Raw genomic sequence first — 27,048 nt, 5'->3', positions numbered from 1 at the left:
AGAACTCTCTGAGGATCTGAAAAAAAGAATTGATGCTCCATATAAAGATGGCCTAGGCTTTAAGAATATTCCAAGACCCCCGAAACTGAGCTGCAGCACGGTGGCCAAGCCCATACAGCGGTTTAACAGGACAGATTCCACTCAGAACAGGCTTCGTCATGGTCAGCCAAAGAAGTTGCGTGCACGTGCTCAGCTTCATATCCAGAGGTTGTCTTTGGGAAATAGATGTACGAGTGCTGCCAGCATTGCTGCAGAGGTTAAAGGAGTGGGGGGTCTGCATGTCAGTGCTCAGACCATATACCGCACACTGCATCATATTGGTCTGCATGGCTGTCATCCCAGAAGGAAGCCTCTCCTAAAGTTGATGCACGAGAAAGTCTGCAAACAGTTTGGTAAAGACAAGCAGACTAAGGACATGGATTACTGGAACCATGTCCTGTGGTCTGATGAGACCAAGATAAACTTACAGTATTTGGTTCAGATGGTGTCAAGCGTGTGTGGGGGGCAACCGGGTGAGGAGTACAAAGACAAGTGTGTCATGCCTACAGTCAAGCATGGTGTCATGGTCTGGGGCTGCATGAGTGCTGCACTGGGGAGCTACAGTTCATTGAGGGAACCATGAATGCCAACATGTACTGTGACATACTGAAACACCGCATGATCCCCTCCCTTCGGAGACTGGGCTGCAGGGCAGTATTCCAATATAACGACCCCAAACACACCTCTAAGAGATCCACTGCTTTGCTAAAGAATCTGAGGGTAAAGGTGATGGACTGGCCAAGCATGTCTCCAGACCTAAACCCTATTGAGCATCTGTGAGGCATCCTCAAATGGAAGGTGGGGGAGCGCAAGGTCTCTAACATCCACCAGCTCCGTGATGTCATCATGGAGGAGTGGAAGAGGACTCCAGTGGCAACCTGTGAAGCTCTGGTGAACTCCATGCCCAGGAGGGTTAAGGCAGTGCTGGAAAATAATGGTGACCACACAAAATATTGACACTTTGAGCCCAATTTGGACATTTGCACTTAGGGGTGTACTCACTTTTGTTGCCAGGGGTTTAGACAATAATGGCTGTGTGTTGAGTTATTTTGAGGGGACAGCAAAATTACACTGTTATACCAGCTGTACACTCACTACTTTACATTGTAGCAAAGTGTCATTTCTTCAGTGTTGTCACATAAAAAGATATAATAAAATATTTACAAAAATGTGAGGGGTGTACTGACTTTTGTGAGATACACTTTAACCATCTGCTTGGCTGTTCTACTAACCACATAGCCTCAATATTTTCCCAGCCACTGACCCAAAACTAAGGTTCAGATGTATTATATTGCAGCTTACCAATGCTAGATGTGGTGGCTGCATTCGTTTTCTATTTTTTTTATTTCCTTTATGTTCACCTGGTGAGCCCGCTAATAAATCAAATATTTCAACTTTCTTTAACAGACCAGGTTGTCCAGACAAGGTGGCAGTTTGAGACCTATCATTTGAAGCAGGAACTAAACTCATTGATTTAACTGTTTAAAAAAAAAAAAAAAGTATCATTCAACGCATTTCATAAATGCTAACTGTGAGAGTTGCTTTTGCAATCAACTGAAATGTCAAAACTATCAAACGGCTGGTGTCCTATCTAACTACACGTGCAGCACCAGTTCAGATCAAACAAAAGCCAAAATGGCAGCTTCCTTGGCTGAAAAAGGATAGGAGGGTTTAGTTCTGCTTTAACACCAACAGGGGTGCTTACAAAGATCCGCTTTTATTCAATCATGTCCAATCTTTATTTCATAAGAAAAGAAAACTGTTGCTGTAACTTTTACAAATGTATTAGCTGGAGTTCAAGTTTAATTTGATTGTTGAGTCCATCTAAAGGCCCGTACACACGTACCGATCGTCGGCATACAAACGTCGGTGGACGAAGGATCTGCCGATTGTACGCGTGTTAGTATGGTGCCTCCGACAGATGTCTGCGCACAATCCGCGGACAAAAGTCTTTCGTGCAAACATGAAAATATTTGTATGCCGACACCAGAACGGACGATTGTTCGCCTGTCAGTACACAATTCGGCCGACAGACCGCAGATTTGCAAGACTGGGCATGCTCAGAAAATAGAAAACACAGGGAAAGTTAACCATTACATGACATCACTTCTGCAGTCGGCGGACAAAATTCTTGTGCTGTCCTTGTGCTGTCTTTGCACTTTTCAGCAGACACCGACATCCCGGGGAGAAAAGAGGAACATTTGTAAGCCGACCATCGGTACGTGTGTACGGGGCTTAAGGCTCCATGTACACGGGACGTTGTTAAAAGTCCCTTTTGAATGCTGGAATTGTTAGGACGTTTGAAATGTCCGTTGGGCCCGTTTTCACCCGCGTTTAGCGGGTGTTTGCGTTTAGAACCGTTCCTAGAGGTCAAAAAAATTATTCCTCTTTTAAAATGGAAAAACGCGAACGCTAAACGCGGGTCATCGCGTTCGGACGCGTTTGTGCGTTTGAAATGCCGGGAAACACACGTTCGAACGCAAATAATTGCGTTCTAAAAAAAGTCCCTGAACGCAACTGCCTGCAAATGACTGTAAACGACCTGGTGTACATGGACAGATAAGATAACATAGAGCTGCGTTCAGGGGCTTCTGAAAAAAATGCCCAACTGCTCCTAAACGGCCATTTCCAACGTCCCGTGTACATGGAGCCTAAATCTGCTAGTCTAGCACTACCCTCTCCCCATATTGACAGGGCTGCTTTATAAAGGTGGCTCTATTGCGCCTCTTTTCAGATTGGAAACGCCCTAAGAAAGAAGTGTATTACTGGCCAGATACAGTAAGATCATGTGTAGTATCTATTCTTAACAGTGTGCAGTAGGGGTGCTATGCTGCTCTTCTTGCCTTTTGGCAAAAATGGCTGGTTCTATAGTGTCCCTGCTGGTATGATGGCTCTCAAGGCTGGTACTGCCTGGAACAAAAATCAGGGTGCCTAGGCATGTGGGCACATGGGTAACTCCCCCGGTAAGACTGGAGGGGCCTGGTGCCTCCAGATTTTAAGTAGTCTACCTAATCTGATCATTGGCTGGGAAGGCAGAGAACCTGTGGTGTCAGTGCCCCCTAGGAGTTAGATGCCCCAGGGGTGCTCTTAGTAACATTTGGGAATAGAATATCCACTGTGTGTACAGGCACAAGGTCACGTCACTATGAGGTTTTTCTGCACTGGGCCTCCATGGGGTAGGCCTTTTGGCTACGTCCAGGGCAATTTTTGCTACCAGACCGCAAGGCCTAGTCAGTGCACTGGCACTATTTTTTAATTTTTTCTCACTTGCAATTATTTTGGTTTCTTTCTCACTGGGATGGAAGGTGTGGATCCTCGGGCCTATCCTGAAGTCTAAGGGGAAGATGTGTGACTATTCGGTCTCCTCCTCCCCTAAACTGAGTGGGTCTCTCTTTTTGGAGAGCCCCTTGCCTAGTACTAAGAGTCTGGCTTTGAGGAGGTTAGGTGTTTGCCTTGTATGCACCACCTTGGGTTTAAGAAAAGGAAAAACCCAGGTTAACTCATGAAGATTGTCTGAATGGATGTAACATTGGATATCTTTTCTTTAAACAGGTCTGAATCATGAAGTTAATGAATCTGAAGCAGGCCATCCTGCAGGCCTGGAAGGAGAGATGGAGCGACTACCAATGGGCTATCAATATGAAGAGATTCTTTCCCAAAGGAGTAACTTGGGACATTTTGAACCTAGCAGGTTAGTTAATCTGAAAGTCAGCGGACTGCTCAGGTTAAATTTTCAACTTCAGTTCAGTCCATATAGAATTTATAATTCACCTTTTGGTCAAGTTAAAACCCGCTCCCCATCCTAATGGAACTTGGTAAATACATCCTGTACGGCATGGGTGCTCAACATGTGGCCCTCCAGCTGTTGCGGAACTACAAATTTCATCATGGCTCTGCCTTTGGGATTCATGCTTGCAGCTGTCAGCCTTTCAATGCCTCATGGTACTTGTAGTTCCTCAACAGCTGTAGGGCAACAGGATGAGAACCCATGCTGTAAGAGAATAGGTGAATAACTTGCCTGTCCGGCAGTCAGCACTTTTGCCTCTGCCTAGGAGAGTGTGTAAATCTTCCGTTAACTGAAGATTTCTATTGTCGCCCACTGCACAGATAAGTATTTAGCTTGTTTTTTACAGTACCACTCACTGACCTTTATTAGGATAGCAACTGGTGCATTGAGGCACATAGACCTGCAGAAGCCTCTGCGATCTGCCCTTATACCTGAATGCTATTGTTGAATCATATACAACTTTCCATATGACGGTTTGGGCTACACACTGCTGCAGTGGATGTCCACAGTGAGGGATTTCCACCTTTTTCTCTATTTGCTTTACATTCACAGACCAATTCCACATATCTCTAGCCGCTGGCCTTGCTCAGAGCCCACCTGGTCTTGTCGGAGTGAATGCCGCTGTGGGGATTCTTGGGACTGGAATCTTTATATCTCTGTTTGCTGTCGACCATCCGGTTTATAGTTTTAATTTGTGGTGTGTTCTCAATGCTTCCAATAACTTCCACTATAAGCAATCAGGCTATCACAAGACATATGACACCCCTGAAGGAGGAATAATCAATTATTTCGAAATGCGTTGGGTTTGTCTGTTAGCCTCTGAGCTACACAATTTTTTCCATCTGTGTGTTAGCCATCATCTTATATGAAGGATTATGTTTTGCATTTAAGTACTAGACATGTTTATGTCTTTGCTGTATGAACAATCATGTCCTATCTGTTTTTGATTATATACATACTTTTATCATTATTTATCAAATAAAATTCATGTTTTTATACAAACCTCTACATTTACTCCCTATACTTTACATGTAGGTCATTATAGTCCCAATTAGTGGGGAATTTTCACATTTTTTTTCAAAACTCCAGGGATGATACCTACCTCTATTTCCAATCCCTCCTCTTTTTCCTTATACCGGAATGCTGGGCAATTGTGAAGTACAGGGCTTTACTTTCATGTGGTATGGGTGGCTGCCCACTCCTCCTGCCATGGGCACATTACTGTTTGGCCTCATGCACAGGTTTGTGCAGGACCTGCGTACTTAGGGTTTAGGGACCTGCATCACCACGTACAGCATTAGAAAATGAGGCCATTTGGCATTGCCTAAAGCACCCCCATATGTTCTGTTGTATTCTCCAAATAGTGTGCGCACGGCACATACGCCATTGTGCATGTGAGTATTTTATCAACCCCCAGCTCACGGCCACATACAAAGGCCTCTTCTATCGGCGGGTGTCTGTACTTGGTGGCAGCAGGTCCTGAGAATATCAGTACGCAGGCTTTGTACACTGTACGACCCCTGTACGGCCATGTGCACGAAGCAACCGTATTTGAAGATGCCGGTCATAATGATGTATCAATAGAAATGTTTTGGAGGTCGGTGAGAAACCTCCAATGCTAGCGGGAGGTTGTGGGGCTTTACCCATCAGAGCAGCTTAGTATTTGAGTGTAATGGTGGGGACTTGGATATTGCTGCAGGTATGTATAGTACCTCTACACTTTCTCATAGAATATAGTAAAGCTGTCTGAAATCTCACATCATTTTAAATCAGACCAGCAACCCAAAATAGGATCCTGGCCTGTAATCACTAAATACTCACAAAAAAACTATGTGGTCACAAGATGGTTACATGGCCAATGAGCAAACTGTTGAAAATAATACATTTTTTTTTTTTTATACAAGGTCACATGTACCCCCATGTCAAAAAAAGCCAAGGAAGGACTGGGTAATTTTTGCCACCCAAGGCTCCCTATCAGTGAGTTGTGGGAGGGCTTTATGCCAAAACTGTAATATGTGTAACTGAGAAATTGGATTTGATGGGATCAAAAATTTAAGGCACAATGGCTCCGGGGGGGCACTGTCAAACACAAAATAGGGTGCACCTCAAACTGGGGGACTTTGAGTTTAGAAACAGCATATAGAAAGTCCAACGAGAGCGCCAGACCAATAAACCTGAGAGTCAAATACTAGTTAGTAATGATGTTTGTTTAGCAGGACAATATAAAACCGCTCCTACCACTGGAGCCCCTAAGAGTAATAAGTACACAGTAGGTGACCCAAGCCACCAGACTTTACCTAGAAGCAAGATATCGCTTATATAACAGGACTGACCCCTTTATATGTTATCCTTCTAAATGCTAAAGTTTAGAGATTTTTTTTTTCTTTAAATCCGCACCAGGTATGGTATTTTACATGAATAGCGGGTGTCCTGTGTGCTGCTGGTTGCTCTTTTCTTTAAAGTCTTTCATCCTCAGCCCTCAGATCCCCCCCCCCCCCCATAGCAGTGATCTTTCAGTTCTGTAGGGGTTAATACAAGTGGCTTCACCTGTGACAGGCATTTTCCAGAAGTGCCAAATGTGCTTGCTCTTTTTCACTCCTATACTCAGCTCCTTTCATAGAAACCGTATTATCACCTGCAATGAAAAGCAGTTTATGAATGGAGGAGGCGGACCTTTTATTTATATGCCAATTAAACTTATAGTGCTTATTCTATGAGTGGAGAAGGGGGGCAGATAGGGAAAATATAGTCAGCACTTTTGACAAGTGTCTGTCACAGGTGAAGCCGCTCAAACTAACTCTTGCAACAGAAAGAAGGTCACTGCTGGGGGGTTTCAGCGAGCAGAGGACAAAAGACTTCAAAGAAAAGATCAGACATTAGCACGCTAGACATTAAAGGCTAAGTTCACTTTTGTGTAAAAAAAAAAAAAAAATATATATATATATATATATATATATATATATATATATATATATATATATATATATATAAAAATAAATGCACAGTTAAAAAATGTGCATTTACAATTTTTTTCCTTAGGAGCCTGCAGAGCATTGCACCAGGGATCAGCAGATGGCGGGTGCAATGCCAGGCTCCTACAGACTCTCAGTACAGCTGTCTGCCTGTACCCTCCTGTAGGGCAGACAGTAACTGAAGAGCAGGAAGGTCAATGAACTACAAGAGATTTAAAAGCCATCTACCACGATGGAAGATGGGACTTGTAGTTCATTCATTCACAGAGCTCTGTGAATGAATAAAGCAGCTGTGTGGGTGGGGGTTCTGCTGCTTCAGTAACATGTTATACCCTGAATATGGGTGTAATATGTAACAAGTTCCAAAAGCTGAACTCATCCTTTTAATGTAAGTACCGTCCTTGGTGCTGAGTTAGGAATAAAATCACTAAACTGCATACTTGGCAGTAGTAGTCGGGTTGTGGCAGCCAGGAAATGTGGGAAAAGGATTGTGGTTATGTTCAACTGGGAAATATACATATAAAATGTCATGTCAGGCTTGTACTTAAAACTAACTGTGGTCAAAACTTTTTTTTTTTTCAATGGATTAAAGCCTTTATCAAATTTGTATTGCTGTCTGTGTCCTCATTAGGGAAAGAGATGGATAAGCTGTATGGGAAATCTCTTCCACAGCAAAAAACATTAAAAGCAGAACTCCATACAAAATTAGATTAAAAAAAACAAATAGCAAATTGAAAGACAAAATAATAATTCCAGGTTTTGCTACAATATTCACCTTCAGTGCAGAAATTTCGCATGAAACTCTCTTTTCTCTTACGTCCTCCGACAGTCGCCGCCATCTTCATATTCGTCACAATGGGGGGTATTAGACTTTGCTCCGTAGGAGTAGCTAGGCAACAGAATATGTCAATATTAAAGCTTTTAACATATCCCCACCCCAGGGGGTGGTCCCCTCAGTCTATACCCTCCTGCTTCCTGTTTCATACCTCAGTTTCAATGTCTAGCTTGTCAGGAGTAGCTGGATGTCTCTATGCTGGGGCATTTTGTCTCAGCCTTTCTCTTCTTTTTTGATTTTTGTTTGAGTTTTTTCTCTCTCTTAGCTGTTCTTTTTGTCGGCATTAGTTAGTTCTTCTGATGAAGAGGATTCGTGCGGGCTGGGTCTCGGGCTGATCCCCCTGGTCGCAGGTTGTGGGTCAGTGGCTTCCCAGCCTGCCATCGAGCGTTCAGTCAGGTAACGCTCCTGACACAATGAACGACCCATCCCTGTTCGGTGCAGGGATGCTATGGTGAGGTGGCTACCTCACTGGACGCTGTGCGGTTTCTCAACCCCAGTTTTGCTGCGTCCTGGATGCGACTCTCCCTGTCACATGTGCAGTGGCTTGTTCGCCTGTGCGGGTTCCCCACGCCATCTAGGAGGTAAGTGTATTTGTGTGGGGACCTGTCTGTTTGGGGGGTGTCAGTCTGGGACTGTGTAACCCTGCCTGTGTTCACACTGTTAAGTTCCCTATCTCTCTGGCTGCATGCTGTGGGCTGCAAGAAGGGGGGGGGGCTGTGCTGCACTATCTGTGTCAGACTGTCAATGTGTGAAAGGCTGTGTGCTGTGGGGCATGATTATATCGTGTTTGGGGCACATTACAGCGACCGCTGCGGCGGTCCGCCATGTTTTACTATACTGTGGTGTGTTTTTTTTCACTTCACTGAGGTGGAGGAGCGGCGTTTTCGGCGCCATTTTGGCTGCGCTCGCTCCGGCCGCATGTTAACACTGCAGGCGGCCATTTTCTTGTAGCCTTCCGTAGGCTTTGATAGAGTGCCCTGAGTTGCATCATTCCTTTTCCCTGGGCACATATCGAGGCAGCAGCAGCAGCAGCAGTGGTCTATCCAGGTTTTTATCCTCTCTATCCCTATATCCTTGCCTGAGTTGAGCTTTTTATCCCTGTGGGGGTCTTCTTGTGCTAGTGTGTGAGTGCGGTGGGCTGCGCTCGCTGCGCTTGTTAAAGGGGCAGTTAACCCTTTATTCTCCAGCATATTGTTTGGGGGCAATGGATTCTCAGGGAAGCAAATCTCCTGCCACTTGGTGGGAGGCCAAGGGACTGCTGTTTTCCCCCGCAGGGGGGGATTTGGCTGAGGTTGTGGCTAACCTTGCTGCTCAGGTGGAAATGCTTATGGCTGCTCAATCCACAAAACGGCCCGGAGTTTTCAATTTCCTCTGGTTCAAAGGGTGATGGTGATGGGGCTACTATGGCTGTGGTCTCCTTATCGGGGTCCCGTTCCTCCCGGGATCTTGTAGGGTCCGAGGTGGCGGCTGAGGTTAAAGGGGTTGATAATTCTCCCCCTGGCTCGTCTGAAGAGCTTGCACTCATGGATGAATTGGTTGCTTCTATTGAACTGCGTTTGCAGGATGAACCATGTCCTCCTGCTGCCCTGGCAGCTTGGGGGACTCAGAAAAGACGCCAGACATCACAGGTCTTTCCCTGCACTGATGATTTTCAGCGCGCTGTTAAGGAACAATGGTGCACTATACGCAAGCTTTTTGCTGTGCCAAGTAGGTTCAGCTGCGTTATCCTTTCACGCCCGCTTCTGATGAGCGGTGGTGTGTACCGCCTCCGGTGGATCACGCGGTAGCGGTTTTGAATAAGTCAGCTGCGATTCCTGCAGAGGATGCCCCGGTGTTCCGGGATGACATGGACAGGGGGCTGGAGTCTTTTGCCCGTCATACTTACTCTATTGCGGGTTCTATGCTAAAAGCTCTTTCTCTTACGTCCTCCGACAGTCGCCGCCTCTTCATATTCGTCACATATGGGTATTAGACTTTGCTCCGAAGGAGTAGCTAGGCAACAGAATATGTTAACAATAAAGCTTTAACATATCCCACCCCCAAGGGGTGGTCCCCTCAGTCAATACCCTCCTACTTCCTGCAACCATATCTCAGTTTTAATGTCTAGCTTGTCAGGAGTGGCTGGCTCTCTCTGTGCTGGGACTTTTTGTCCCAGACTCTTTCTTCTTTTTAATATTTTATTTGAGTTTTTTCTCTACCTTTACTTAGCTGTTATTTTTGTCAGCATTAGTTAGTTCTTCGGACGAAGAGGATCATGCGGACTGGGTCTCGGGCTGATCCCCCTGATCGCAGGTCGTGGGTCAGTGGCTTCCCAGTCTGCCATCGAGCGTTCAGCCAGGTAACGCTCCTGGCACGGTGAACGACCCATCCCTGTTCGGTGCAGGGATGATTGGTGAGGTGGCTACCTCACCGGACGCTGTGCGGTTTCTGAACCGCCATTGTGTGCGTCTTGAATTGCGACTCTCCCTGCCTCATGTGCAGCGGCTTGTTCGCCTGTGCGGGTTCCCCACGCCATGTGAGGTAAGTGTATCTATGTGGGGACCTGTCTGTCTGGGGGGGGGGCTCAGTCTGGGACTGTGTAACCTGCCTTTAAATCACACTGCTTGTCTCCCTATCTCTCGGCTGCATGCTGTGGGCTGCAAGGGGGGGGGGGAGATGTATGACACTGTGTGTGTCAGGCTGGGCAGTGTGAGGAGCTGTGTGCTGTGGGGCATGTTTTTTAATGGCATGTTGGGGCATATACAGCGATCGCTGCGGCGATCTAACATGTATCCATATAATGGGATGACATTGTGTGTGTTTTTATGCACTGTGGAGCGGCGATTTCGGCGCCAAACGACGCCATTTTACCGGCGCCCGCTCCGGCCGCATGGTTTACATGCACGGCGGCCATTTTCTTGTAGCCTCCATAGGCTTACATAGAGCGCCCTGGCAGCATCACTTCCTCTTTCCTGGAACACCGATCGAGGCAGCAGCAGCAGCGGGGTCTCCTCAGGTTTTATCCTTCTGTTCCTGTTGTCCATTGCCTGTATTCAGTCTGTATATTCCCTGTGGGGGTCTCATTGTGCCTGAGTGTGTGCGGTGGGCTGCGCTTGCCGCGCTTGCTGAAAGGGGGCAGTTAACCCTTGGTTGTCTGGCATACAGGGGCAATGGATTCTCAGGAGGGCAAGTTTCCCACACTATTGGTGGAAAGCCAGGGGACCGCTGTTTCCCCCCCAGGGGGGGATTTAGCCACTATTGTGGCTGGCCTTGCTGCCCAGGTGCAAATGCTGGTGGCTGCTCAATCTACTAAACGGCCCAGAGTTGCTCTGTCCTCCGATTCTGAGGGTGAAGGTGATGGGGCTGTTCTGGCAGGGACCCCCCTATCGGGGTCCCGCTCCTCTCTTGATCTAGTGGGGTCTGAGGTAGAGGCTGAGGTTGAGGGGGTTGATAATTCTCCCCCTGGCTCGCCTGAAGAGCTTGCAATCATGGATGAGTTGATTGCTTCCATTAAGCAGACGCTACGTTTGCAGGACGAAGTGTGTCCCCCCGCTGCCTTGGCGGCTTATGGGACGCAGAGAAAACGCAGGACGCCGCAGGTTTTTCCCTGCAATGCTGATTTTCAGCGCGCTGTAAAGGATCAATGGCGCGATCTGCGCAAGCCTTTTGCGGTACCAAGTAAATTCAAGCTGCGTTATCCTTTCTCCCCTGCCACTGATGAACGGTGGTGTGTGCCTCCGCCAGTGGATCATGCAATTGCGGTTTTGAACAAAGCCACTGCGATTCCTGCAGAGGGATCCCCTGTTTTCCGTGATGCCACGGATAGGAGACTGGAGTCTCTTGCCCGTCATACTTATTCTGTTACGGGTTCTATGCTTAAGGCTCTGTTTGCTTCTCTCATGGCGGCCCAGGCGATCGCAAGTTGGACGCAGATGCTTAGGCGCGTCCTAGTGGCCGATTCGGCCTCGGCGGCGACCCTGGATATGGTGGATCAGATCCACCAGGGTGTCATGTATCTGTGTGATGCGGACCTGGACCTGATTCCGTTGGCTGCACGTGTGCACAGCGTGGCGGTGTTGTCTCGCCGCCTGGTTTGGTTGAAATGTTGGTCGGTGGACCAATCTTCACGTAAAACCTTAGCCAATCTGCCTTATGATGGGTCTCGCCTTTTTGGGGAGTCCCTGGATGTGTTGATTAAGGGGATCACCGGGGGTAAGAGCACTCTCTTGCCCCATTTCCCCAAGGCTAAGGGGGCTTCTGGGAAGAAGCATGCGAATTTTCGGCCCCCTCAGGGATCCTTTCGTGCCTTTCGGCCGCACTACAAGGGCAAACCGTTCAAAGGCCAGGGCTCTCAGAAGAAACCCTGGTCTGGGAAACAGAAGTCCGGCCAATCCGGACCTGCGGCCCATAACAGTTCGGCCTGAAGGGGCGCCCTCACCCAGTTTTGGGGTGGGGGGACGCTTGCTCGGTTTTCTTCAGACCTGGTTGGCCCGTGTGCGGGACAGATGGGTTCTGGAAATCGTTCGATCTGGTTACAAGATCGAGTTTCTCTCTCGGCCGGAGAGCAGATTTTTTCCCTCAAATCTGCAACGGTCTCCAGAGCGCCTGCGGGATCTGCACCTGGCGGTGCGGGACCTGAGGGCTCAGGGAGTGGTGGTTCCGGTGCCTCATCGGGACAGATTTCGGGGGTTTTATTCCAATCTGTTCACCGTGCCCAGGAAGGAGGGCAAGGTTCGTCCGATCCTGGACTTGAAAGCTCTGAACCGCTCTGTGCGGGTTCGCAAGTTCCGCATGGAATCCCTGCGCTCGGTGGTGGCTGCCCTGGTTCCGGGGGAATTCATGGCCTCCATCGATTTGAAGGATGCGTATCTTCACATCCCCATATTCGAGGGTCATCAGAGATACCTTCGATTTGCCATTGCGGAGGATCACTACCAGTTCGTGGCGTTGCCCTTTGGGCTCGCCTCGGCTCCGCGGGTCTTCACCAAGGTGCTTGCACCGGTTCTGGCATTATTGAGGGCCCAGGGCATTTCTGTCCTGGGGTATCTGGACGACATTCTGATTCGGTCTGCGACCAGTCAGGGTCTGGAGAAGAACCTGTCTGTCACAATGCAAACTCTGCAGGAGTTCGGTTGGACGATAAATGTTCCAAAGTCGACACTGAGTCCGTCGGTTCGTCTTCCCTATCTGGGAATGATTCTGGACTCGGTGCAGGCGAAGGTCTTCCTGCCAGAAGACAAACTCAGGACTCTTCAGGAGGAAGTCAGGTCCCTCAGGGACGTTCCACACTCGTCTCTGCGGACGTGTATGAGATGTCTGGGATTGATGGTCTCGGCTTTCGAGGCGATTCCTTTCGCGCAGTTTCACACGCGGGGTCTCCAGGCGGAGATCCTGTCCAAGTGGGACGGGCGCCCTCAATCTCTGGATCTTCAGATCTCGTTGAGTCATCGCACCAGGGAAAACCTTCTGTGGTGGCTCCAGTCCCCGTTGGTGTCCGGGGGCAAGTCGTTTCGTCCGATCTCGTGGACGATAATCACCACGGATGCCAGCCTGTCGGGCTGGGGTGGTGTTCTGGGCGTTCTGTCCGCCCAGGGGACCTGGTCGGAGGGGGAGTCTTCCCTCCCGATCAACATTCTGGAATTGCGTGCGATAAGGCTCTGTCTTCATCGCTGGACGGACCGGCTGCAGGGCTGTCCGGTTCGGGTGCAGACGGACAATGCCACGGCGGTGGCCTACATCAACCACCAAGGGGGCACCAGGAGTGCCCGAGCGGCTCGAGAGGTGGCCGACATTCTGTCTTGGGCCGAGACTCATGTCCCGGCGATAACGGCGGTTCACATTCCGGGAGTGGAGAACTGGCAGGCGGAATATCTGAGTCGCCAGACCCTGGATCAGGGGGAATGGTCTCTCCATCCGGCTGTCTTCCAGATGTTGTGCGCGAAGTGGGGTCTTCCAGATGTGGACCTGTTCGCGTCTCGCCTCAACTACAAGGTGAAGAGGTTCGTGGCAAGGACGCGCGACCCTCGGGCAGACGCGTCGGACGCGTTAGTGGCCCCGTGGCATCAGTACAGGCTGATGTACGCGTTTCCACTGATTCAGTTGCTGTCCAGGTTCCTTCGCAGGTTACACTCGGAACGCAGCACGGTGATTCTTGTGGCACCGGACTGGCCTCGCCGGTCCTGGTACGCAGACCTCGTGAATCTGGCGGTCGACGCCCCCTGGCGTCTGCCTCTTCGAGACGATCTACTGTCTCAAGGACCGATTTACCATCCTGCTTTACAGTCGCTGGCTTTGACGGCCTGGCTGTTGAGACCGAGGTCCTGAAGGAGAAGGGTCTCTCTCCAGAGGTTGTTCATACCTTGATCAACGCGAGGAAGTCTTCCTCGGGAAAGGTTTATTACCGTACTTGGAAGGCCTATTTTGCCTGGTGTGAGTCCAGGGGGTTTTCACCCCGCACGTACTCGGTTTCCCGTGTGCTGTCTTTCCTTCAGACGGGTGTCGATCAGCGTTTGGCGCTGGCTACAATAAAGGGTCAGGTGTCTGCGCTGGCCGTTCTGTTTCAACGTCCCGTGGCTTCCAACTCCTTGGTTGGCACTTTTATTCAGGGTGTGCGGCATCTGGTTCCTCCTAGGAGGGATCCTTTGCCCCCTTGGGACTTGAATCTAGTCCTATCTGTGTTACAACGTGCTCCTTTTGAACGGATCAGGGAGATCTCGTTGTCTATGTTGTCCAAAAGGGTCGCCTTTTTGGTGGCGATCACTTCGGCTCGCAGAGTGTCGGAACTGGCGGCTTTGTCCTGCAAGTCTCCGTACCTGGTTGTTCATTTGGATAAGGTGGTCTTGCGACCTAATCCTTCTTTTCTGCCGAAACGAGTTTCGGAATTCCATCTTAACGTGGATATTGTTTTGCCTTCGTTGTGCACGAAGCCTAAACATCCAAAGGAAGTGAGATTGCACTCTCTGGATGTTGTTCGGGCGATAAGGGTTTACCTTGAATCGACTGAGTCTTTTCGTAAGACGGACTCCTTGTTTGTCCTTCCAGAGGGTCCTCGGAAGGGCATGGCGGCTTCGGCCTCCACCATCGCCAAATGGATCAGGCAGACCATTGAACAGGCCTATGCCTTGCAGGGGAAGGTTCCCCCTGTGCCTGTGAAGGCGCACTCTACTAGATCTCTGAGTACGTCTTGGGCCTGCCGTCATGGGGCTTCTGTAGCCCAGGTGTGTAAGGCGGCGACTTGGTCGACCGTGCACACTTTCACAAAATTCTACAAAGTAGATGTTCAGGCATCGGCGGATGCTTCCTTTGGCCGCAAGGTTCTTAGTGCGGCTGTTCCATAGGGTCCCTTGTTGGGGACTCCTGGCTGTTGGGATAGTTTTTTGTATCCCCTGGTTTTTTGTCTTTTCCTGGGTTGTTGCTCCTGTTGAGCACTTATTTTTGCTGTTGCCCAGCTGGTTTCCTTCCTTTGGTAAGGTTCCTTTCTTTGATGCGGAGACTGCGTTGCCTTTCGGCGCGGATGCGTTTCCCACCCCTCATGTTTGCACTGCTTTGGGACGTCCCCATATGTGACGAATATGAAGAGGCGGCGACTGTCGGAGGACTCAGAGAAAGGAATTTTACAGGTAAGATTTTACAAAAATTCCGTTATTTGCTTCTCTTCTGGCAGCCCAGGCTGTCGCGAGTTGGACGCAGGTGCTTAGACGCGTCCTGGTGGCTGATTCGGCCTCACCGGCGACATTGGATATGGTGGATCAAATCCATCAGGGTGTCATGTATTTGTGTGATGCGGACTTGGATATAGTACCGTTGGCTGCACGTGTACACAGTGTGGCGGTATTGTCTCGCCGCCTGGTTTGGTTGCAGTGTTGGTCTGTGGACCAATCTTCGCGCAAGACCTTAGCCAATCTGCCCTATGATGGATCTTGCCTTTTTGGAGAATCCTTGGATACACTGATAAAGGGGGTCACGGGTGGTAAGAGCATGCTCTTGCCCCAATCCCACAAGGCTATGGTGGCTCCTGGTAAGAAACATGATTCTTTTCGGCCCTCTCCGGGGTCCTTTCGTGCTTGTCGGGCGCACTATAAGGGCAAGCCGTTCAAAGGTCAAGGCTCCCAAAAGAAGCCGTGGTCAGGTAAGCAGAAGTCCGGCCAGTCCGAACCCGCTGCCCATAACAATGCGGCCTGAAGGGGCGCCCTCACCCAGTTCTGGGGTGGGGGGACGCTTGCTCGGTTTTTCTTCAACCCTGGTTGGCCCGTGTTCGGGACAGGTGGGTTCAGGAAATCGTTCTGGCTACAAGATCGAGTTTTCTCTCGGAGAGCAGATTTTTTCCATCAGGTGGTTCCGGTGCCTCATCGGGACAGATTTCGGGGGTTCTCTTCCAATCTGTTCACTGTGCCCAGGAAGGAGGGCAGGGTACGTCCAATTCTGGACTTACAGACTCTACACCGCTTTGTGCGGGTTCGCAAATTCCGCATGGAATCCCTGCGCTCGGTGGTGGCTGCCCTGGTTCCGGGGGAATTCATGGCTTCTATCGACTTGAAGGATGCGTGCCTTCACATCCCGTTTTTCGAGGGTTACCAGAGGTACCTTAGATTCGCCATTGCAGAGGATCACTACCAATTCGTGGCGTTACCTTTTGGTCTCGCTTCGGCTCCGCGGGTTTTTCGCCAAGGTGCTTGCACCCGTTTCTGGCTTTGTTGAGAGCCCAGGGCATCTCTGTCCTGGGGTATCTGGAAGATATTCTGATTCGGTCTGCGACCAGCCAGGGTCTGGAGGAGGACCTGTCCATCACGATGCGGACTCTACAGGAGTTTGGTTGGACGATAAATTTTTTCAAAAGTCGACGCTGTGTCCGTCGATTTGTCTTCCCTACCTGGGAATGATTCTGGACTCGGTCCAGGCGAAGGTCTTCCTACCGGACGACAAACTCAGGACTCTTCGGGAAGAAGTCAGGTCCCTCAGGGACGTTCCGTGCTCGTCACTCCGGACTCGCATGAGATGTCTGGGATTGATGGTCTCGGCTTTCGACGTTGGCAGGCGGACAATGCCGCGGCGGTGGCTTACGTCAATCGCCAAGGGGGCACCAAGAGAGCCCGAGCGGCTCGGGAAGTGGCCGACATTCTGTCTTGGGCCGAGACACACGTCCCGGCGATATCGGCGGTTCACATTCCGGGGGTGGAGAACTGGCAGGCGGGTTATCTGAAGCCGCCAGTCCCTGGACCAGGGGGAATGGTCCCTCCACCCGGATGTCTTCCAGATGTTGTGCGCGCAGTGGGGGCCTTCCGGAGGTAGACCTGTTCGCATCTCGTATGAACAGCAAGGTGAAAAGGTTCGTGGCATGGCCGCGCGATCCTCGGGCAGACGCGTTGGTAGCTCCGTGGCATCAGTATCGACTGATGTATGCGTTTTCACCGTTTTCAATTGCTGTCCAGGTTCCTTCGCAGGTTGACCTCGGAACCAGAACACAGTGATTCTTGTGACACCGGACTGGCCTCGCCGGTCCTGGTACGCTGACCTCGTGCATTTGGCGGTCGACGCCCCGGGGCGTCTGCCTCTTCAAGAAGATCTCCGGTCTCAAGGGCCGATATTCCATCCTGCTTTACAGTCGCTGGCTTTGACGGCCTGGCTGTTGAAACCGAGGTCCTGAGGGATAGGGGTCTCTCCCCTGAGGTCATTCACACTTTGATCAACGCGAGGTAATTTTCCTCGGGGAAGGTCTATTACCGTACTTGGAAGGCCTATTTTGCCTGGTGTGAGTCCGGGGGTTTTCACCTCGCCCGTACTCGGTGTCTAGGGTGTTGTCCCCCCTTCAAAAGGGTGTTGCCAGCGTTTGGCGCTGGCTACGATCAAGGGTCAGGTGTCTGCGATGGCCGTTCTTTTTCAACGTCCTATGGCATCTAACTCCTTGGTTGGCACTTTTGTTCAGGGGCATCTGGTCCCTCCTAGGAGGGTGCCTCTGCCTCCTTGGGACTGGAATCTTGTTCTGTCCGTGTTACTACATGGTCCTTTTGAACAGATCAGGTAGATCTCGTTGTCTATGTTGTCCTAGAAGGTCACCTTTTTTGGTGGCGATCACTTCGGCTCGCAGGGTGTCGGAGCTGGCAGCTTGTCCTGCAAATGTCCGTATCTGGTCACTCACTTGGTTAAGGTGGTCTTGCGACCTAACCCTTCTTTTTTTCCGAAGAGGGTTTCGGAATTTCTCCTCAATGAGGACATTGTCTTGCCTTCGCCTTGCGCGAAGTCTAAACGTCCGCAGGAGGTGGAGTTGCACTCCTTGGATGTTGTTCGGGCGATTAGGATTTACCTAAATTCGTCTGAATCTTTTCGCAAGTCGGATTCTTGTTTTGTCCTTCCGGAGGTCCTCGGAAGGGCGTGGCGGTGTCGGCTTCTGCCGTCGCCAATTGGTTCGGACAGGTCATTGACTAGGCCTATGTTTTGCTGGGAAAAGTTTCCCCTATGCCTGTGAAGGCGCACTCTACCAGATCTCTGAGTACGTCTTGGGCCTGTCGTCATGGGGCTTCTGTGGCCCAGGTGTGTAGGGCGGCGACTTGGTCGACCGTGCACACCTTCACTCTATTCTACAGAGTGGATTTTCAAGCATCGGCTGATGCTTCCTTTGGCCGCAAGGTTCTTAGTGCGGCGGTTCCTTGGGGTCCCTTGTTTTGGACCTTTGGGCTGTTTGGGATTTCTTTTTATCCCTGGGTTATTTGTTTTTTTCCTGGGTTATTGCTCCCGTTGAGCAAGTTTTTTCTCATGTTGCCCAGCTGGTTTCCTTCCTTTGGTAAGGTTACTTTCTTTGATGTGGAGACTGCGTTGCCTTTAGGCGCGGCTGCGTTTCCCACCCCTCATGTTTGCACTGCTTTGGGACGTCCCCATTGTGACGAATATGAAGATGGCCGCGACTGTCGGAGGACGTAAGAGAAAACTGAATTTTTGTAAAATCTTACCTGTAAAATTCCTTTCTCTGAGTCCTCCGACAGTCGCCGCCCCCGCCCCTCTTTTGGGGTTTAGGTACTCTACTGCTATTCCACTGAAACTGAGGTATGAAACAGGAAGCAGGAGGGTATAGACTGAGGGGACCACCGCCTGGGGTGGGGATATGTTAAAAGCTTTAATATTGACATATTCTGTTGCCTAGCTACTCCTACGGAGCAAAGTCTAATACCCCATTGTGACGAATATGAAGATGGCGGCGACTGTCGGAGGACTCAGAGAAAGGAATTTTACAGGTAAGATTTTACAAAAATTCAGTTTTTCTGCCACTAAAGGTCCTCAGTCTGATGGCCAGCATCTTTCACCTCATTTCCTCTGAGCCCAGGTTGTCTTGGACCTGCCACAGCCTGTGATGGCACAGTGGTGAGCTAATCTCTCTCTCTATCACCCTGCCTACTCCTCCTGTCAGCATGCTCCTTGCTAGCACTTGAGCCGATAGGCTTCCTTGTGCTGCTTCTCACTCTTACAATCCAGCCCGACTGTACTGGGGCTGCAATAGGCTGATACCAGGTCAATTTCAGCTACTTAACTGCTTGCATTTAAACAACTGCTTGAATTTAAACAATACAATAATTTATGTAATAATGATTACAGCTAAATAATGAATCGCAGCGCAAAACCGTGCCAATAAAAATAACAAGTGAATATATGAAAAAAACAAGCAAGTAACATGTGAAACTTCATACAAATTTCTAATACAAGCAAGTGACAAGTGAAAGTCCATAAACGTTTCCAGTATTGATTCAAGAAACTGCTGAAGTCCCACAAAACGTCTAAATAGTCATGCAGTGATTTGTGCTCTTCACCCTCCTGTGCTTAGACTTAACAGATAATGTGGACCCCCCTTAGCAGTATTGCATGTGGATCTGGTAAGAGGGACGATGTCACCTCCTGTGTATCCTGTGATAGTTTATCGCTGATAAAAGGAGAAGAAAGAATCCCTATAGTGTAGTACGTTCTTGTTTATTCATAAAAATCATTAAAATCACACTTCGTGTTCCAGAATAAACATCGCATATAGCTGACAATCAATCATATATAGGTTAAAGTTTTTGTGATCCATGCCAACCACGCTAGCCCGGACTAGACGTGACGGAGCGACTGCCCTATATATGATTGTCAACTATATGCGATGTTTACTCTGCAACCCTGTAAGTGTGATTTTAATGATTTTTATGAATAAACAAGAACATACTACACTATTGGGATTCTTTCTTCTCCTTTTATCAGCGATAAACTATCACAGGATACACAGGATGTGACATTGTTTCACTTGTCACTTGTCACTTGTTTTTTCATTTATATGGTATTATTTTTATTGGCACGGTTTTTCAGTGTGGTTTGGGATTTAGTAGTTATTGTTTATGAACAGCAGCAATGGTGATATTTGTTTTAGGTTTAGTTTTACCTGGCGTGTTTTTTTTGGTAAAAATGATTACAGACCTGCATGAAAAAGATATTGATAGGCAGATTGAAAAAAATTAACAAACGTTATACTTACCTGCTCTGTGCAGTGGTTTTGCAGTGGCTCCTGGGCCCCCCTCCCTCCTGCCGAGGTCCCCATAGCAAGTAGGGCTGAACGATAGTCGATATGATATCGACTATCGTTCTGTGGCCGTAGGCGATATTTATATCGCCGAGGTCACGATATTTGCATAGGCAGGGGGAGGGACTCGGAGGAGGACTCGCAGACTTCCGTGTTAAGCGTGTTAGGTCGGAGGAGAACTCACACATCCAATCCACTGCAGGCTGCAGCCCGCCCCACACGTTCAGTGAGTCTCACTCTCCGCCCTAGTTTTTTCAATGGCACATTCAGGCAACCAATCACACCGTGAGCAGCTGCACAGCTAACCAATCACGCGTGCCTGCACACCTGATTGGTTCGCTGTGCCGCTACTCACGGCGTGATTGGTTGCCTGAATGTGCCATTGAGAAAACTAGGGCGGAGAGTGAGACTCACTGAACGTGTGGGGCGGGCTGCAGCCTGCACCAGACGAGTGAGTAATGTATGGCATGCGGCTGTGCTCCTTTCTAATCCACCGCTCCAGCCTCCTACCACCACTGCCAGTAGCAGTATATATGTGAAATACAATAAATAATCTATATTGACATGGTGTGTATAAAAAAAGGGAAAAGTAGATGTATGTATATGTAGAGGAAAATAAATTATTAATAATTCAGAGGTTATTTATATATTAATAATTTATTTTCCTCTACATATACATACATACATACATACATACATACATACATACATACATCTACTTTTCCCTTTTTTTATACACACCATGTCAATATAGGTTATTTATTGTATTTCACATATATACTGGCAGCACCAATCACTTCCTCTTCCTTTTTATAATCTATTATATAACCCCTTCCAGGGTTATATTCTGAAGTGGGCTGCAGCCAACCTCCTTTATATTTCTCCATATAAAGGACGGGTCCCACAATATCGCAATATATATAGTTGGAAAAAAAATATCGCAATATATTTTTTTTCCAATATCGTGCAGGCCTAATAGCAAGCAGCTTGCTATGGGGGCCCCCAAGCAGGGTCACTCCTGAGTCACTGCTCTGTGTCCATTCACACACGGAGTGTGGCTCGGCCCCGCCCCTGTTCTCACATCATTGGCTCGCAAGCTGTGATTTACAGTACTGTCTCAGCCAATGAGGAGGAGGAGACCCAGGAAAGCCCCTGCTCTCGTACACATTGCTGGAATAAAGATGAGACTCGGGTAAGTATTATGGGGGCTGCTGCACACAAGTTTTTTACCTTCCCATATGGAAGAAAAATATATTTCAAATATATTTAGGGAAAAAAATTTTGAAATATATTAAATATGGCCAAAATTGTAGCATTTCAAATATATTTCAAACACATTTCGGGAAAAAAAAATATGTTTTTTAAAAATATATTTGAAATATATTTTTCTTTCATGTGGGTTCATGCATAGAATATATGAAAGGTAAAAAACCTTAAAACTTTACAACCAATTTCAGCCCCGGTTCATACTTATATGAATTCTGTGCAAATCAGAAAAGCATAGATTTGCATGTCATGTAAAAAAACTTTCCATGAAGGCTGGTCAAATTTGGGGTGGAGGAACATGACTGGCCTGCACAGAGTCCTAACCTCAACCCGATAGAACATTTTTGGGATAAATTAGAGTGAAGACTGTGAGCCAGGCCTTTCCATCCAACATCATTATTATTATTATTATTATTATTATTATTATTATATAGTATTTATATAGCACCGACAGTTTACGCAGCGCTTTACAACTTGAGGGTAGACAGTACAAATACAATACACTTCAATACAGAAGGAATCAGAGGACCCTGCATTAGTGACTATCCTCACAAATGTCCTTCTGGAAGAATGGTCAAACATTCCCATAGACACACTCCTAACCCTTGTAGACAGCCTTCCCAGAAGAGTTGAAGCTGTTATAGCTGCAGAGGGTGGGCCCATTACTTTTTACAATATAGTGTAATATACATTCACATCAGTCCCTGCCCTCAAGGAGCTTACAATCTAAGGTACTTAATTTACATTCATGCATACTGGGGCCAATATAGACCAGAGCCAAATACTGTACCAGCATGTCTTTGGAGTGTGGTTGGAAATCGGTGTACCCGGAGTAAACCCACACAGGCACAGGAAGAACATACAAATGCCAGGCAGGTGGTGCCGTGGTTGGGATTGAAACCAACAACCCTTGTGCCTGTAGGTGGAAGTGATAACCAGTTAGCCACTATGCATTAAAAAAGTTACATTATATAAACATTTGGACATTCCTGCTCAGTGGTAGCACATTTGCAAAGTTCTGTCATTCTTATTTAATTTTTTCCTTTTGCAGAAGCACTTTTGGACCAGGCCATGATTGGACCAGCACCCAACCCTCTAATATTGTCTTACCTCAAGTACGCTATCAACTCTCAGGTATGCGATCTAATATTCTTCTCATTGCATTGACCAGTTCAAGAATAATTAGTTTACATTTGGATGTAGCCAAGTTTTTCTTCTAAGAGTCGGTTCACACTGGGGCGACACGACTCCTTACTACTTCGGGGGCGACTTGTGCATTACAATGCACCACGACTTCAGAGCGACTTGTAGGGACTTCACATAATGGAAGTCTATGCAAGTCGCTCCGAGGTCGCCCCGAAATAGTACAGGACCCTTTTTCTAAGTTGGAGCGACTTGTGTCGCTCCTATTAGAACGGGTCCTGTAGCGGTCAGTGGACCGCGGCGGTGCGCGACCTGTCAGGCTGACAAGTCGCGCTAATGTGAACCGGCTCTAAAACTCAGATCGTTTGTGTTGAATGTTTCTAAGGACTTATGTTTTTGGTCTTTGGACTTGTGTTGATGGCATCACTTAGACCAGGGATTCCCAAACTATGGCCCTGCAGTTGTTCAGGAACTACAATTCCCATCATGCCTAGTCATGTATGTGAATGTCAGAGTTTTACAATGCCTCATGGGATGTGTAGTTCTGCAACAGCTGCAGGGCCGTAGTTTGGGAATCCCTGACTTAGACATTAGTTTGAGACGTTTCTGAGATCTTTCAGAATCATTGACGGGTGCATTTGACCTGCAGGAGAGAAAATTTCTGTCTGCCCTGCATTTGACCTGCTTCAAGCAGGTTTTGCATTCTCATAGACCAGTATGGTAATACTAAGATCATCTGACACAAACCTATGTCTGTCAGCACAAGCTATTAAGGGTGTAATTACAGACTGGAGGGGTAGACGGAGGTTTGTGTGTGATCGAGCCATCGGACAAGATGATCCGCTAAGAAAACACGGGAGCTCCAAGTGCGAATGTTTGTTATTGGAGATAGCAAGGGAATCCACTTGAGTGGAAACTGTAACAAGCCGCTGAAAATATTCAACACATCTAAATGCTGTTACCTTGGAGATTAGTCAAAGGCCTTGTTTATGCTTGCTATTAAGGCCGTTAGCAGATTCCTGCAGCTTGACTCACAGTTGGTTGCAAACAGCTGTGGCCAGGAAGTCAGAACAAAGCAATGACAGGCTTTTTGGACCATCGGCTGTTCGCAAACTATTCACCTGTATCTGTACATCTATTGGTTACCTGTGCTTAAGAATAGATGAGTGGCCCTGGACATAGACACATTGCCTACAGGACCAATCAACTGTCCCTAATCACTGGTTATGTGGCTATATGATACCTTGGGATATGTAGACCTTCGAAATGAAAAGTAATTCCAAAGCATGCAGGGAATTCAGGAAGTTGTGTTTTAAGAGACGGCTAGCCAGCAAGCCGAACACTAACACCCATGTTTGGCGCTTGCGGTTTTCCTGTTTAACCACTTTACCACCGGAGGATTTTGCTGTCTTACGTCCAGGCCACTTTTTGCGATTCGGCGCTGTGTGACTTTAACTGACAATTGCGCAGTCGTGCGATGCCGTACCAAAACGAAATTTACGTCCTTTTTTTCCCCACAAACAGAGCTTTCTTTTGGTGGTATTTGATCACCTGTGCGATTTTTACTTTTTGCGCTATAAACAAAAAAAGAGCGTTTATTTTGAAAAAATAACAATATTTTTAACATTTTTTTATATGAAATTCCCCCCAAAAAAGATGTAAAAACCAATTTTTTTTTACATTTTTGGCTAATTTGTTTTCTGCTACCTATGTTTGGTTAAAAAAAATCACAATAAGCGTATTTTGATTGGTTTGCGCAAAAGTTATTGCGTTTACTAACTAAGGGAAAGATTTCTGTCATTTTTGGTGTTTTTTTTTTTAACGCGTAATGGCGGCGATCTGCGATTTTTTTTTTTTGCAGTACTGTGACATTGCGGCGGACAGATCGGACCCTTGACTGACATTTTTGACACTTTTGGGGGTACCAGTGACATTACTGCAGTAATCAGTGCTATAAATATGCAGTACTACGTCGTCAGACGATAACGAGCCACTCTGCCGCAGTAATATTACTGTGGGCGGAGGTAAAGTGGTTAAAGGGGAATGACCTCTAAAAACAGATCTGAGCGCTAAATCCTGCTAAACGCGGCTGCAAACGCGACACAACGGACGTTTTAAATGTCCTTTACATAGCTGTTAAATTCCAGCGTTCAAAGGACTTTTTAAAACGTCCCGTGTACATGTAGCCTTACATGATATACGAGCATTTTGCAAAACAAGCAACTTTTTTTTTTATTTTATTTTTTTTTTTAATTGTAACTTGATATGTGAGCGCCGTCTTGCAAGACGAGCAGTAGTTTTAATGTAAAAAAAAAAAAAAAAAAAAAATTAAAGCCGCTGGTGTATACAGTACTGTATGTGGCCAGAGGTTCCCAGCGCTTCCTGGAGAACTCGGAGACACTCCCAGCTGGGTGGGGCGGGAATAACGCACGTTCGAAGCACCTGGAAGTGTCAACAGTTCCCAAGTGTCTCCAAGTTCTCCAGGAAGCGCTGGGAGCCACCAGCGTCCCCAGATCTCTGGCCACATGCTGTATACACCAGTGGCTTTACGTGAATGAGCACCAGACTCCTTAATGTGGGATATTGTTTTTAACATTGTGAGTGTAATTCTACTTTTTTTACATTAAAACTGTGATCCTTCTATTACTCGTATTGCCACCTACAGAACCTCTGGTAATGTACTGTGTGCACCTTACACTATATACTGTATTTTGCAGTAATAATTTTAATATGAATAAATGTTTGTCGAACGAAGTTTTCATTATTTCTTATGGGGCTTTGATATACGAGTGCTTTGCGTTACAATTGTTTCTGGAACAAATTATGCTTGCTATCCAAGGTATTACTGTATAATGAAAGTGCTGCTATGATCTCCTATAATGCATTGGGTTCAATTGCTTTTGTGCTCTTGTATCAAGGTAAGGAATCCTGACACTTGTATTTACTGTATGTATGTTCTAAATCAGTGGCTAAAAAAGTATTGATGCCAAACACAAGCATTTTTATAAGAAGGTATAGTGGCAAATCCTGTACTTTCCTCATGACAGGGTTACTTTTAAGTGGTTGTAAACCTCGGACATAAAATTTGAACAAAGGATATCCCTCTATAGTGTGTTCTTGTCTCAGTCCAGAGCACTAAGGGGGAGATTTACTAAAGTTGGTGCGCACAGAATCTGGTGCAGCAGTGCACAGTGACCAATAAGCTTCCAGGTTTTATTGGCAAAGCTTAATTGAACAAGCTGAAGTTAGAAGCTTATTGGTTACTTTTACACAGCTGCCCCAGATTCCGGGTGCACCAGTTTTAGTAAATCTCCTCCTCAGTGCCATTTCTGTCTGCTGCTTTGTTCCTCTGCTATCAGCATGAATCACTTCTGACAAGTTTTCCTGACACCAAGAGAAAGATGACAGGGCAGCTACCTCCAGCAGATTGACAGACTCGGCTCTGTTCCTGTGTGCTGTGTGGAGAGGGAGGGGTGTCACTTCCCTCCAATCAACTTTCAGAGCTCTCCTCATTGAGCTCTGCAGAATGTCAGAATTTCAGCTGTTCGCCCCCTTTTTTTCTGAATTCTCAGGCAAGGACCCCAGGTTAGTACCAGGGAAGTTAGAGGTAGTGTAGGTTAGGAAGAGCAGTTCGTTAATATATCCCCATAGAGTAGTGGGTAATAATGTCCGACAGGATTGCGGATGCCACTCAGTGCACTTCTTGCTGCATGTATGCGTTCCTTGATGAACCATTCGAGGGCGAATACTGCTGTGCAAGATGTGAGCAACTTGTTGCTCTGGTAGACCAGATCCTGGACCTACAGAACACAGTGGCAACACTGCGTGGCATCAACAACCTGGAAAGGAGCTTGGACATTACCGATCAGGCGCTGGTAGGGGCAGAAGGAGATTAGGGAACTTAACAAGTGGCTGAGGAATTGGTGTAGGAAGGAGGGGTTTGGGTTCCTGGAGAACTGGGCCGACTTCTCAGTCGGCTACCAGCTCTTTAGTAAGGATGGGCTGCACCTTAATGGGGACGGTACAGCTCTTTTGGGGAGAAAGATGGCGACCAAGTTGGAGGGGCTTTTAAACTAGGAGACGGGGGGGAGGGCTCAGAAGTAGAGTCAGTCAGGAGGGAGCAGAGGACAGAAGGCAGCTGTAGTGTCAGCAGCGACAGTAGGTCCACAATGTCAATTGGCAGGTCTGTGCGGGAAAATCTCAGACCAAACAGGAATAAACATAACCGCCAATTGCGCTTAACTTCCGTAAAACTAAGAGGGGTATATGCTAATGCCAGGAGCCTAGCTAATAAAATGGATGAGTTGGAAATGTTAGTACATGAGGAGGACATAGACCTTGTGGGAATAACGGAGACTTGGTTCGACCCCTCACATGACTGGCTGGCCAATATCCAAGGGTATTCGGTGTACCGGAAGGACAGGGTAGGAAAAAGAGGGGGAGGGGTATGTCTCTATGTCAAGAACAATATAAAGGTGATAGAAAGGAGTGA

The 27,048-nt window shown here is 47.6% G+C and overlaps 1 protein-coding gene across 1 annotated transcript in view; it reads left to right on the top strand.

Moving 5' to 3' along the window:
- Positions 1-27,048, top strand: part of MED24 (mediator complex subunit 24) — a 217,865-nt gene that overhangs the window by 15,970 nt on the left and 174,847 nt on the right. Inside the window, exons 2-3 of the mRNA XM_082271510.1 lie at positions 3,592-3,730; positions 22,465-22,547. Of these exons, the coding sequence (XP_082127636.1) occupies positions 3,601-3,730; positions 22,465-22,547 (213 nt within the window). The 5' untranslated portion in view covers positions 3,592-3,600. The remainder of the gene's footprint in view (positions 1-3,591; positions 3,731-22,464; positions 22,548-27,048) is intronic.

This window comes from Pelophylax lessonae (assembly GCF_965119305.1).
Source record: "Pelophylax lessonae genome assembly, chromosome: 11".
In the NCBI taxonomy this organism is placed as follows: Eukaryota; Metazoa; Chordata; class Amphibia; order Anura; family Ranidae; genus Pelophylax; species Pelophylax lessonae.
This window is presented reverse-complemented; position numbering and strand designations above follow the sequence as displayed.